This window comes from Tamandua tetradactyla, chromosome 19 (assembly GCF_023851605.1).
Source record: "Tamandua tetradactyla isolate mTamTet1 chromosome 19, mTamTet1.pri, whole genome shotgun sequence".
NCBI classification, from domain to species: Eukaryota; Metazoa; Chordata; class Mammalia; order Pilosa; family Myrmecophagidae; genus Tamandua; species Tamandua tetradactyla.
The window spans coordinates 26881387-26892336 of NC_135345.1; the positions used below are offsets into that span (position 1 = coordinate 26881387).

General features: G+C 43.0%; 1 protein-coding gene across 3 annotated transcripts; it reads right to left on the reverse strand.

Annotated features, from left to right (window-relative positions):
* Positions 1 to 343: 343 nt before the first annotated feature.
* Positions 344 to 9299, reverse strand: CCKAR (cholecystokinin A receptor). Of its 3 annotated transcripts, none has more exons than XM_077136547.1 (5): positions 8968 to 9299; positions 8025 to 8276; positions 5032 to 5293; positions 2568 to 2695; positions 344 to 1576 (listed from the first exon to the last, which is right to left on the reverse strand). In XM_077136547.1, exons 1-5 carry the CDS (start codon positions 9077 to 9079, stop codon positions 1050 to 1052), a joined length of 1281 nt encoding a protein of 426 aa, XP_076992662.1. In that variant the 5' UTR covers positions 9080 to 9299; the 3' UTR covers positions 344 to 1049. The 3 variants fall into 3 exon arrangements, with proteins under 3 accessions (XP_076992662.1, XP_076992663.1, XP_076992661.1); XM_077136548.1 differs by lacking the exon at positions 8968 to 9299 and adding an exon at positions 8655 to 8844; XM_077136546.1 differs by lacking the exon at positions 8968 to 9299 and having other exon boundaries at positions 8025 to 8844.
* Positions 9300 to 10950: the final 1651 nt, after the last annotated feature.

Below are 10950 nucleotides of genomic sequence, written 5' to 3' on the forward strand. Positions count from 1 at the left end.
TGCAAAGAACACATTTATATGTTCAGTTTACGTATATGCAGAAAATTAATACAATCAATAGCAAATCCTCACTTTGTATTTAAAGGCAATAGCTTTGACATTCAAAAACTATTTTGTAACTAAGTCCAGGGTATCAGTTATTCATGGTTCCACCCTTGGCCAGGTACACATAACTTTGAACTCTCCTTTGTACCTGAAGTTCTTTCTGGGAAAGAGGATGTGCCAGATATGAGAAATTATGTTAAGGCAAAAACAAAAACAAAAACAAAAAAACCACGGGATTAAGTGTCACCATTTAAAGGAGGACTTGAGCAACATCTATTTTTAAAGTTGAAAGGCCCCTTCGGGCCCTTCACACACTTTTAGTAAGATAGCATTCCATCCAGCTCTCTTTTCTTTTTATGAACAGAAGTTCCAAATTCTATCTCTCAGACAATGTTCTGTACGCTGTTCTGATGATGGAATAATCTTATGTCACAGTATGCCCATACCTGACCTCAAGAACAAAAAAAGGTCAGATTGTTCTCTTACAACAGACAATTGCCAGAAGAGAGCATGTTCCCTTTTGTGTCACTACGAGGTGGGTGGCTGCAGTTTACACATGAAAGCACGACGGACTATGCAGAGGCAGAGCAGGCAGCGCAATCCTGCGTTAATGGAAGCAGAGCGTCGATAGAAATGCATCTCTCCAGGGCAGGAGTGCCCACCTTCGATGTTCCAGAAACTTCTAAAGCTCGGCGGGCTCCACATCTCCGTTTTAGACATATGCTTGGCAGTTACATTTGCAGCATGGGCTCCCGTTATTCTGATGTCAAAGTTACTGAAAATGTCCTGCCTTGAGCTGTCTACAAACCAGGTCATGACCCCACCCTTAAAGGGTCCCCCTTCCTGGACCTGGGATGAAGACCATGAAAAGTTCCCACGGGAAATGGCGCCTCCCTTCTTCTTCACTTTCTTCCTTTTTCTCCCCCTATTGCTCGCTTCTCTTTTCCTCCTCTTCTTCCTCCCAGTTCCCTCCTTTCCCTCTGCAGTGCAGGGCCCTGGCAAACTCACGGGGGTGGGGCGGAGGCACTCATATGGCTGTACGAGTACCTGGACAGAGAGGCCCCCGTGGTCCTGCCTTCCTCCTCCTCTCCCACCTCTCCCCTAGCCCCTCGGGGGCCAGGGCTGGGGCAGCAGGGGAAGGTGGCCATGAAGCCGAGGCGGAACCGTTTGTTCATGAAGCAGTAGATGATGGGGTTGACACAGGAGGAGGTGTAGGAGAGCAGGAGGATGAAGGAAATGGGGGCCCCTGAGAGGCGGCGCTCGGCCGAGACGGGGTCGTAGGCCCGCCAGGCGTTGGCACTGAAGATGGGCATCCAGCACAGAAAGAAGAGGACCACGATGACGATGAGCATGCGGATCACCCGCTTTTTGGCCACCAGGTTGGCCGTGGAGCTGCTGCTCCGGATACGGCCGACCCTGCTGCTGGTGGACAGCCGCTGCAGCTCCAGCTTCCTCGGCGGCTTGGACTTCTGCAGGTAACACCCATCGCTGTCCTCGTACCTCCCGCTGCTGCCAGTGCTCGGTTTCCCTTCTGGGTGGGCAAATGACATCACTTACTGTACAGGATGGGGCATGCCAGGGCGAGGGCATCAACCCCTCCCTCCCCTCCCTCCCACCCCCTCCCCCCAGGCAAGGAGCCAGACCAAACTTGAACTGCAGAACTAGGCAGGCACTACACTGATGTGGGTAAGTACTGATCTCTGCCAGTCCTTTCCTTCAAATGACAGGCTGCTTAAAACTAAAAATAACAAGATTTATCCATGTAGATTCCAAGGATCAGAATGATTAAAGAACGATTATTCACACTCTTCTCTTTCCTTTCTCCACTTCCTCAGGGGGAGGGTTCCTGCTTGCGTGGTAAGTCTCCAGACTATTTTTATTGTAAGGAATCTAGATAATGAACAAAAACAAATGAAATCCCAAGAAGCTAGAGAGGCTAAGTTGCCTCCATAGTAAAGAGCGGTACAGAGGAAGGGGTGGAGTGTCAAGGGAAGAAACCATGCTAACAAAGGTGTTGGGTAACTGTTCATGAATAGCGGATTGTAGTGAATGGGGAAAGAGGGGCGTTGTGGCACCCACGTGTGTGAGTGAAAGGGAGGCAGGAATGGGAAAGGAGGGAACACAAAGTTGAACTGAAGTTTCCAAATCCAGTTTCTTCTATTGTCTCTGGAGCGACCCAACTAAAGACTGGGGTGATGATTAGCTCTGAACACTGAAGGGTGTTCATTTGAAAGCCACATTACAGACAGTCTGGGACGTGCGGGCCTTCAGTGTTTAATTGGGTTATATGTGTATTATCCCATTTTATTCCCCTCAGCACCCCACTGAGAGGAATTATTTCTCCATTTTACAGATGAGGAAATAGAGATGCTGGTCCTATGACTGTGCTTTATGACATAGAATCTCGTAAGAATACTTTTGAAAAATCTCTGTATACACTCTGTAGGGGTACATCTATTTAAGTTGTAGAAAACAAGCCTTTGTGATCTTTTGGCAGAAACATACAGCTCAAAGACAGTTACCTCTAGCAGATTTCTTCTGGCTAGCATCAAATTTTATTCCTTGGTAGAGTTCCAAAGAGATTAGTCCATACGCCACTATCATCACAATTCCAGGAATAAGAAAGAGGATGAGTAACAGGAACGTGTGCCTAATAAAATCAAAATAAATCCAATAACCAGCAACTCCCATACTTCAAATTCAAATGGGAAGGAAGGACTAGTGTTCATCATTCTTTTAACTGATCTGAGCAAATGCAGTATTTATTAGTATTTAAATTCTTTGGAAATTCCACGTCTGGAGGTTTCATCATGGAAAGCTATTTCCTTCTGTTCCGTTTCCAGATAAAGTCTCTAATGAAGGACTATTTAAATTGGGAAAGTAGATATATTTCTGTGCCTGAAATATGTCTGTTTATTAAAAATAATAGCAGCTTACATTCATTGAGGAGCTTACGTTCTTATATGTGCTACACACTAAGCTGAGCATTTTACAGATAATCTTCATTTAATCCCCAAAATAGCCTTTGAGGTAGGTTCAGTTATCATTTTACCCATTATACAAATAAGGAAATGGAGACTTAAAGAGATTCAGCAACTTGTCCAACATCACACAGCAACCAACAGGAGAAGGTGGGATTCGAACCGAAGCAGTGTGATTTATTCCAGAACCCATGCTCTTACGCATCACAATATGACATTTGTCAACTTTAAACAATGAGGTAATAAAATGCTTTGGTAGCGATGCTGGAAAACTTCCTTGGTTTTTCAAGATATGGCATTCTTGCTGTTTCTGATCCATGAACAACTAAAAAATTCCCATGGGCTTCCATTCCCCATGATCCCGTGAAATTGGCTCAATGGCACACAAGTTCTAGTGCTCAGCAGGGCAGAGCTATGCTTTCTCTAAACACGGTTGACTCCTGAGTAGCCACAGGCTCTTCCTTTATGAGTCTGGCCCCTAAATCACTTTAGCAGTCTAGCATGTGTAAAGTTACACGATTAGGCCATAAAATTGTCGGGAGCTCATGGTAGCCGGGCCATTTCTCATTTCAATTGGACATGTTTTGATAAGATTCCTTTTCAAGTCTTGGAAATGTTCCTCTCATTTGCAACACAATTCCTTTTTGTATGTGTTACTTGGTTGAAGTCAAAGGAGAAAAGGCAAAGAAAAATTATCTGAGTTTTGTGCCATTTCTGAATATCAAGCTCCCTGCTTCTAAAATATCCTTGGAATCAGTAAATACCCTGCACTTGTTTAGCCCTTTTAAAAAAGATATTTAATGACATTTCGTACACATACTCTCATTGGAAACTTATAACCACCCAATCAGGTAGATTTTTAAAAAATGTATATATTAGTAACTCCCTTCTACAGATAAAGAGCTTGAAGGTCAGAGAGGTTATGGGAATTGCCTAAGGTCACCGAGCTAGTGAGCAAAGGATGGGTATTAGAGTCTCACCCTTTCATTTCTGGTGAAGTGCTCCATACAAGTACCGTAGCTGTAGCACTAAGTAAAACCACATAGACTAATTGGGCCTAATCTCTGCTTTGCAACTCTTTAGAAAAACAGTCCTCTGAGTCCTCTGGTCCAAACTTCACACACTATTCAACAGCATACAGCACAGTGCATAAGAGTACAGACACTGCACTTACTACGCATGTGACCTTGGGAACATAAGCCCTCCATGTCTCAGTTTCCTCTTCTGTAAAATGGGGATGACAGCAGCATCTACCCTGTAGGTTTTTTAAAAAATTATTGTGGGAGTATATAAACAACACAAAATTTCATATGTACATGTCTAAATGATATTAATTGCATTAATTACATTCACATATGGTAGCATATAGTGCTACCATCGCAACCATCCATTACCAAATTTTTTTCATTACTGATTAAGTAATAACTTCCCATTCCCCTGAAAACCTATAATCTACTTCCTGTTTCTTGAAATTTGCCCATTCTAGGTATTTCATGTAAGTGAAACCATACAATATTAGTCCTTTTGTGTCTGGCTTGTCTCACTGAACATGATGTCTTCAACTTTCATCTGTGTTGTAGCATGCATCAGAGCTTCATTCCTTTTTATGGCCGAATAATATTCCATTGTTTGTATATAGCACATTTTGTCCATTCACCTGTTGATGGAAACTTGGGTTGCTGTTGTGAATAATGCTGCTATGAACACTTTTGTACTAGTATCTGCTCAAGTCCCTGTTTTCAGTTCTTTTGAGGATATACCTAGAAGTGGAATTTCCCTATAGGGTTTTAAGAGGATTAAATGAATTAATATATGTAGGGCCTTCAGAACACAGCACTCTAAGTGTTTGCTGTCACCATTATCCTAGAAAGAGGTTAGACCCTCTCTCAAAAACTCTCCAGGAAATTGATCCCCCAGCCACCCTACACAACACATTGCAGTTTTATAAGACTGCAAAATTATATCAAATTGCATTTTCAAAAAACCAAACACTATGCAACCTTACCAGGACTGCTGCATGACATCATTTGGCAGCAGAAAGCGGCACATATTCGCTGTCTGGTTGTTATTTTTGGTAAAAGGCACCAAGATGCTATAAATTGGGTATGGCATCATGATGGTAAAGGAGAGACACCAGGTAGCCGCAATCACCTTCAAAGCATGGGATTTCGTCTGCCAGACCCGGGATTGTAAGGGTTTGCAAATCGCACCGTATCTCTCCAGAGATATAGCCACCAGATTAAAGGTGGACACACTTACAGAGGTGCCTGGGAAGGGAACAAAGACGTCGGTTATGTTGGCTCTGAAATCCAAAGTTTATTTGCACATCAGCTTAAACATAATTGATCTGCACAGGTTCCATATCAAAGGAAAGCTCTCCTAGGGTAAAGAAATACAGTGCAGGATAATTTTGGAAAAACACAAGTGATTTATTCTCAGCTTTGTTCCTAACAGAGTTTAAGGCAGTCAAAGAAAGGTGTTTGCACATACATCTTCTTGCCAGTTTTTTGATAAGTTTATTGAGCTTTGATTAGAACTAACTCCTGCTTAGGCAGAAACTGCTCATTAATTAATAACCAAGGGGATGAAATATGTTCCTATCCCAAGTTTTGAGAAACTTGAAGAAAAGCTCTAAAGTTAAAGGAATGCTCTGTGTAGTTGAGAAGCCAAGATTCTCCAGGCCTCCGTGACCCGAAAGGTCACGGGGTCTGAGCTGGAGACATGAAGACTTTCTCTGAAAACTTTTAGTACAGACTGTTTTGAAGAGTGAAAAATTCTAAATTTCAAAGTATAGTCTGTCAAAAAACAACAACATGTAAAAAAAAGCAGAGGAAAAAAAGTCCATGTTGCGAATAAAACTTTCTCTGCATGGAGGAATAGGGTCTCCTCATTTTTTTTTGTTTTTCTATATTTTGTAGAGTAAGCACGCATCGCTGTTAAAGAGAGGAACAATCAGATAAACCTCAAGGGAAAAAATGTCCTTAGGCATGGACAAAAAAGCTTTTTTCCCCAATGTTTGTATTGTTCATATATACTTATTATAATGTCTTCACCCCTTAAAATTCTCTTTAACTCTTTAGCTATGAATTCGATTAACTCTACTGATTATTTCTCAACCTGATTTCTTAAACCTCAGAATGAATCTAAGTTTGGGAGCAAGATATTTAACATGGAGTCCTTAGATTCTCAGTGTGTTTTTGGATATACATTTTCTCTGAGACTGTGCAAAAAATGTTATTTTTCTGGGGGAGGTAACCATAGTTTTCCTTAGAATCTTTTTTTTTTTTTTTTTTTTTTTTAGTTCTCCTTAGAATCTTAAAGGAGTCTATGACCACCACCCCCCAAATGATTAATAAAAATGTGTGTCCGGGGGCAGGATTCCCTGAATTTTACCCTAAAGGAATCCATGAAATTTAGATTAGAGAGCATATCCCAAAATTCATAGAGTTAAATCTCTCTCCTGGGCTCACTGTAATCGTAAACCCACGAGCAGGCAAGTATTTGTTTTAAATCTTTATGTACTGGTGTTAAGGTTCTTAAATAATATTATCATAAGATACATATGGAAGGGCCTGAAAGTCTCAAAGCATCATTGGGTGGGCCACTGTGGCTCAGCAGGCAGAGTTCTTGCCTGCCATGCCGGAGACCTGGGTTTGATTCCCAGAACCTGCCCATGCAAAAAAAAAATAATAATATTAATAATTATAATAATAATATATATTTTTTAAAAGTGGAAATGCTACTCATTATTCTTGCTTTATGATTCAACAATGATCCTTTGTAAGTACTTCTTACTATTTTTATTTTCGAGGACACAGACACGGATTAACATGTTCTTGGTTGTCTGTCCGTGGCCTGCGGCTCAGTAATTCATCCTCATTTTGTCAGTGCTGGATCCTGCTCTCTCAACTGGGAAAAGCTCTTTCAAGCTTTCTGGCCGTTGAAGACTGCCCTAGCCCAACTCAGCTCTGCATATCTTGCCAGGCTTGGGTCAGAACAAAAAGCAACTCTCCCCTCATTTCCCATCTCCCACCCCAAGTAGTTCTCAGCACTGACAAGGAATAAGGAAATTTGGCAGAGAGAGGGCACCAAGAAACAGGCTTCTGTTCAGCCTCAGGGGAACCACAGCAGTGGGCTGTAGGGCTGGGGACTCAGCCCTGTGGTGGCCGACTGACCTGGACTCAAACCCCAGCTCTGCTGCTTACCACCTGTGTCCTTAGACTCATTATTAACTCCTCTGTGCCTCTGCTCCCTCCTCTCTGAGATGAGGAAGATTCCGTAATAATGCAGTAATCCACTGCACTGGCTTCACAGGAGGGCTGGGGATAAAATACAATCCAGTAGGTCAAACCACTTAGTACGATACCTTGTGTATTAAAAATAGTCAAGAATTATTAGCTCTAGCGATTTTTAGGATTATCATCATTTTGATGGGCACCAGCAGATCAGAGTCACTTTAGTGACCCCACAGCCCCCAGGAGCAAATTCAGTGCCTCATCTAGAGGCAGAGGTCCTTGGGGGGACCGAATCCAGGGGAGGAAAATCTAGGACTGTGACAAAACTGGTTTCCAATAGCCCCTGTTGTCTGGGTAAACAAGAGCAACCATTTCAAACAAACTTTTCCTCCCCCACTTCCCCTGCCCCAAAGGCATGACTGAAGTTGAGCAGGAATCAGGAGACAGTCAGTAGGTTCCAGAAAGGGCTAGAGCAGTTTGAAGCAACTTTCAAGTCCTATCCTTCAAACAGAAGCAAGCACAATGAACCTGTTCTGTGACTTCATATCAACTTATTTCATTCTTAGAAACTGGCACCTGGGAACATGTGAAGACTGACCTATCTTAAAGCCAGCACCTATGTCCTTTCACGTAATCCTACCCAGCCACTTGGTTTGCTTGTTAGCACCAGAGAGGACTCCTGCTCTATGGCCGGGGTTGGGACAGTCTGGGGCCGAGTGGCATCTGGAGAAAGCTCTGGAAGCGGGGACCCGCGCTAACTCACCCATGAAGTAGGTGGTGGTCTTGCAGACAGCGCTCCCGAAGATGAAATCCTTGAGCAGGTTGGGGATGAGGTTGAACGGCATGCAGAAGAGGCAGAGCATGAGGTCGCTGACAGCCAGCGAGAGCAGGAAAATGTTGGTGACCGTCCTCATTCTCTTGTTCCGAATCAGCACCGTGATGACAAGCGTGTTTCCCAGCACGCTGAGCAGGAATATCAGGGAATACAAGAGAATCTGCACCGCCGGTTGCCACTCTGCAAAGAGAAATGGGGATGAGACAGAAGGATGGAGGTTATGAGAGCAGAATGCTAAAACCCCAGCTCGCCAAGTGGACGGGTATTTCCTGCCAGTTTTTTGTTCCTGTTTTGCAGGGGGCATACAATCATTGAACCCAGCCGTTCCTGTACGGACAACACGTTGCAGAAACAAACTCTCCAAAGCACAAAGTGATTCAGTCGCTTCAGAAAGGTTGGTTTGTTAAAGGATCCCTCAAGAAGCCACTTTTTCCCTTAAGAACAAAGCTTCTCAAGTGAAGGGCGATTGCTTTCTTTCCTGGCTGCTAAGCATTATTTCGCTTTCATCACTCCTTCATGCTGGGTTTCCCACAAGAAAAGGGGACTGCTGGATTGCACCTTTTCTGTAATGCTTGTAAGTTCAAGCTTTGACCCTTGTAATCCCTTCTTTCTACACTTTAGCTCCTTCATTCCATTGCTTTTGTTCCCCCCAAGGTCCCATACATTCACTTTCAAATTCTCCCCTGGTGAACAATGAGAATATTTGCCTCTGTTCTGCTGTTTGACCTCTTATCCAGATGCCGGAACAAATGACTTTACCCAGCCTTGTCTTACGCCGACTTTGTTTTATATTCCTTATCAGCCTGTCGGGGTTGATTTCTCCCTCGACTTAATAGTTTTCTGAATTAAAATATCAGTCTCTGCCACCTACCTTTGGAGGAATGGGGCTGATCCAAGCAGAAAAGCGTCTCGTTTTCCAGCCCAAGTTCACAGGGAGAACTGATGTTGCTCCCATTTGCAAGGAGGCTGTCAACCACGTCCATCCTTGCCTGCTGCCTCCCACCAAGTGCTGCGAAGCTGCCGGATTGTTCACTTTCAGCTCAGGCTTGTTCCTCTCATGACCAGAGACTCCCAAGTGAAAACTGCTGGGAAGGAGCAAGGAGGGAGTGATTTCCAGGTGTGAGTTTTTGCAGCCATTCCTAAAGGCGACTCAGCTCACCACACTCGGTCCGACTGGGCAAGCATTTGCACTCCAGTCCTGGGAGAGGCAGCGAAGGACAAGCCTAGACCGCACCCCCCCGCCAGGCCCCCCACACCTCCCATTCCTGGGTCACTGTTAGGTCCTGAGCACAGATAGCCCAACGACGGGTTAACCCTTTCCAGAGTGCTGCTGCTTTCACATACGCACGTGGGTGCACATGCATGGACACACACACACACGCACTTCCAAAGTACCTCTTCTCTCTGTGCAGGAACCTGCCACCGTCCCAGCCATACCCAGAATAAAGCCCAAACTGGCTTTGTGAGACAGGAACAATTAACAGAGTCACAGATACGATAATGCAGACCATCAGCACTAAAGGACACCGAGGACAGCATTTCTACCTCCTCCTATAAAAGCAATTAGTGCTTTTTAGCTTTGGAGCCATGCCCAGCTGTGTGTGTCGATAGAACTGCCGGCTGATTGTTAAGTTGCTCCAAAGCACGGTGTTATTCCTTGTGGTCTCTGCCCTGGTTAACCAGAAAGAAAGGACACTTTTTGGGTAGACGGGGGAAGGGGAGGGTGGTATCTTTTTTTTTTCTAATTAGAGAAGTTGTGGATTTACAGGAAAATCATGCATAACATAGAGGGTTCTTATATACTGTCCTATTACTGGCACCTTGCTTTGGTGTGGTGTATTTGTTACAACTGATGAAAGCACATTTTTATAACTGTTCCACACACTATAGTCCATGGTTTATATTAGGTAGAGTTCACTGTGCTGTGCAGATCCATGGACTGTTTAAAACATTTTTATTCTGGTAATACGACCTAACGTTTCCCCTTTTAAACATATAACTCAGTGCTATTAATTACATTCATATGTTGTGCTGCCATCACTTCTATCCATTACCAGAACTTTTGTATCGTCCCAAATAGAATCTTTGCACATTTTAAACCTTAGCTCCCTTTTCCCTACCATCCCCTAAACCCCTGATAATCTATATTCTAAATCCTGACCCTATGAGTTTGTTTAGTCTAGTTATTTCATATCACTGACATCATACAGTATTTATCCTTTTACATCTGCTTATTTCACTCAAGATAATGTCTTCCAGATTCAGCAATCTTGTCACATATATCAGAACTTCACTCCTGTTTTATTTTTTAATCTCTGAACTGTTTTTTAGCTTGATGACCTTTTCTTTTTTTCTTCTTCTTCTTTTTTTTTTTTTGCATGGGCAGGCACTGGGAATCGAACCCGGGTCTCTGGCATTGCAGGCAAGAACTCTACCTGCTGAGCTACTGTGGCCCGCCCAACCCTTTCTTTTTAGTAGAGATGTTATAGGCTTACAGAAAAGTCATGCATAAAATACAGAGTTCCCATATACCACCCTATTATTAACACGTTGCATTGGTGTGGTATATGTGTTACAATTTGTGAAAGAATATTCCAATAATACTATTAGCCGTAGTCCATTGTTTATAACAGGTTCATTATTTTATCACACAGACCTGTTTTTTAAATTTCTATTCTAATAATATAATACAACCTAACATTTCCCTCTTTTAACCACATTCATATATATAATTCTGTGCTGTTAATTACATTCACAATGTTGTGATATATCGTCACCATCTATTACCAAGACTTTATGATCAATCCAAATAGAAACTCTATAATTTAAAGATTAATTCCTTATTCTACCCTCC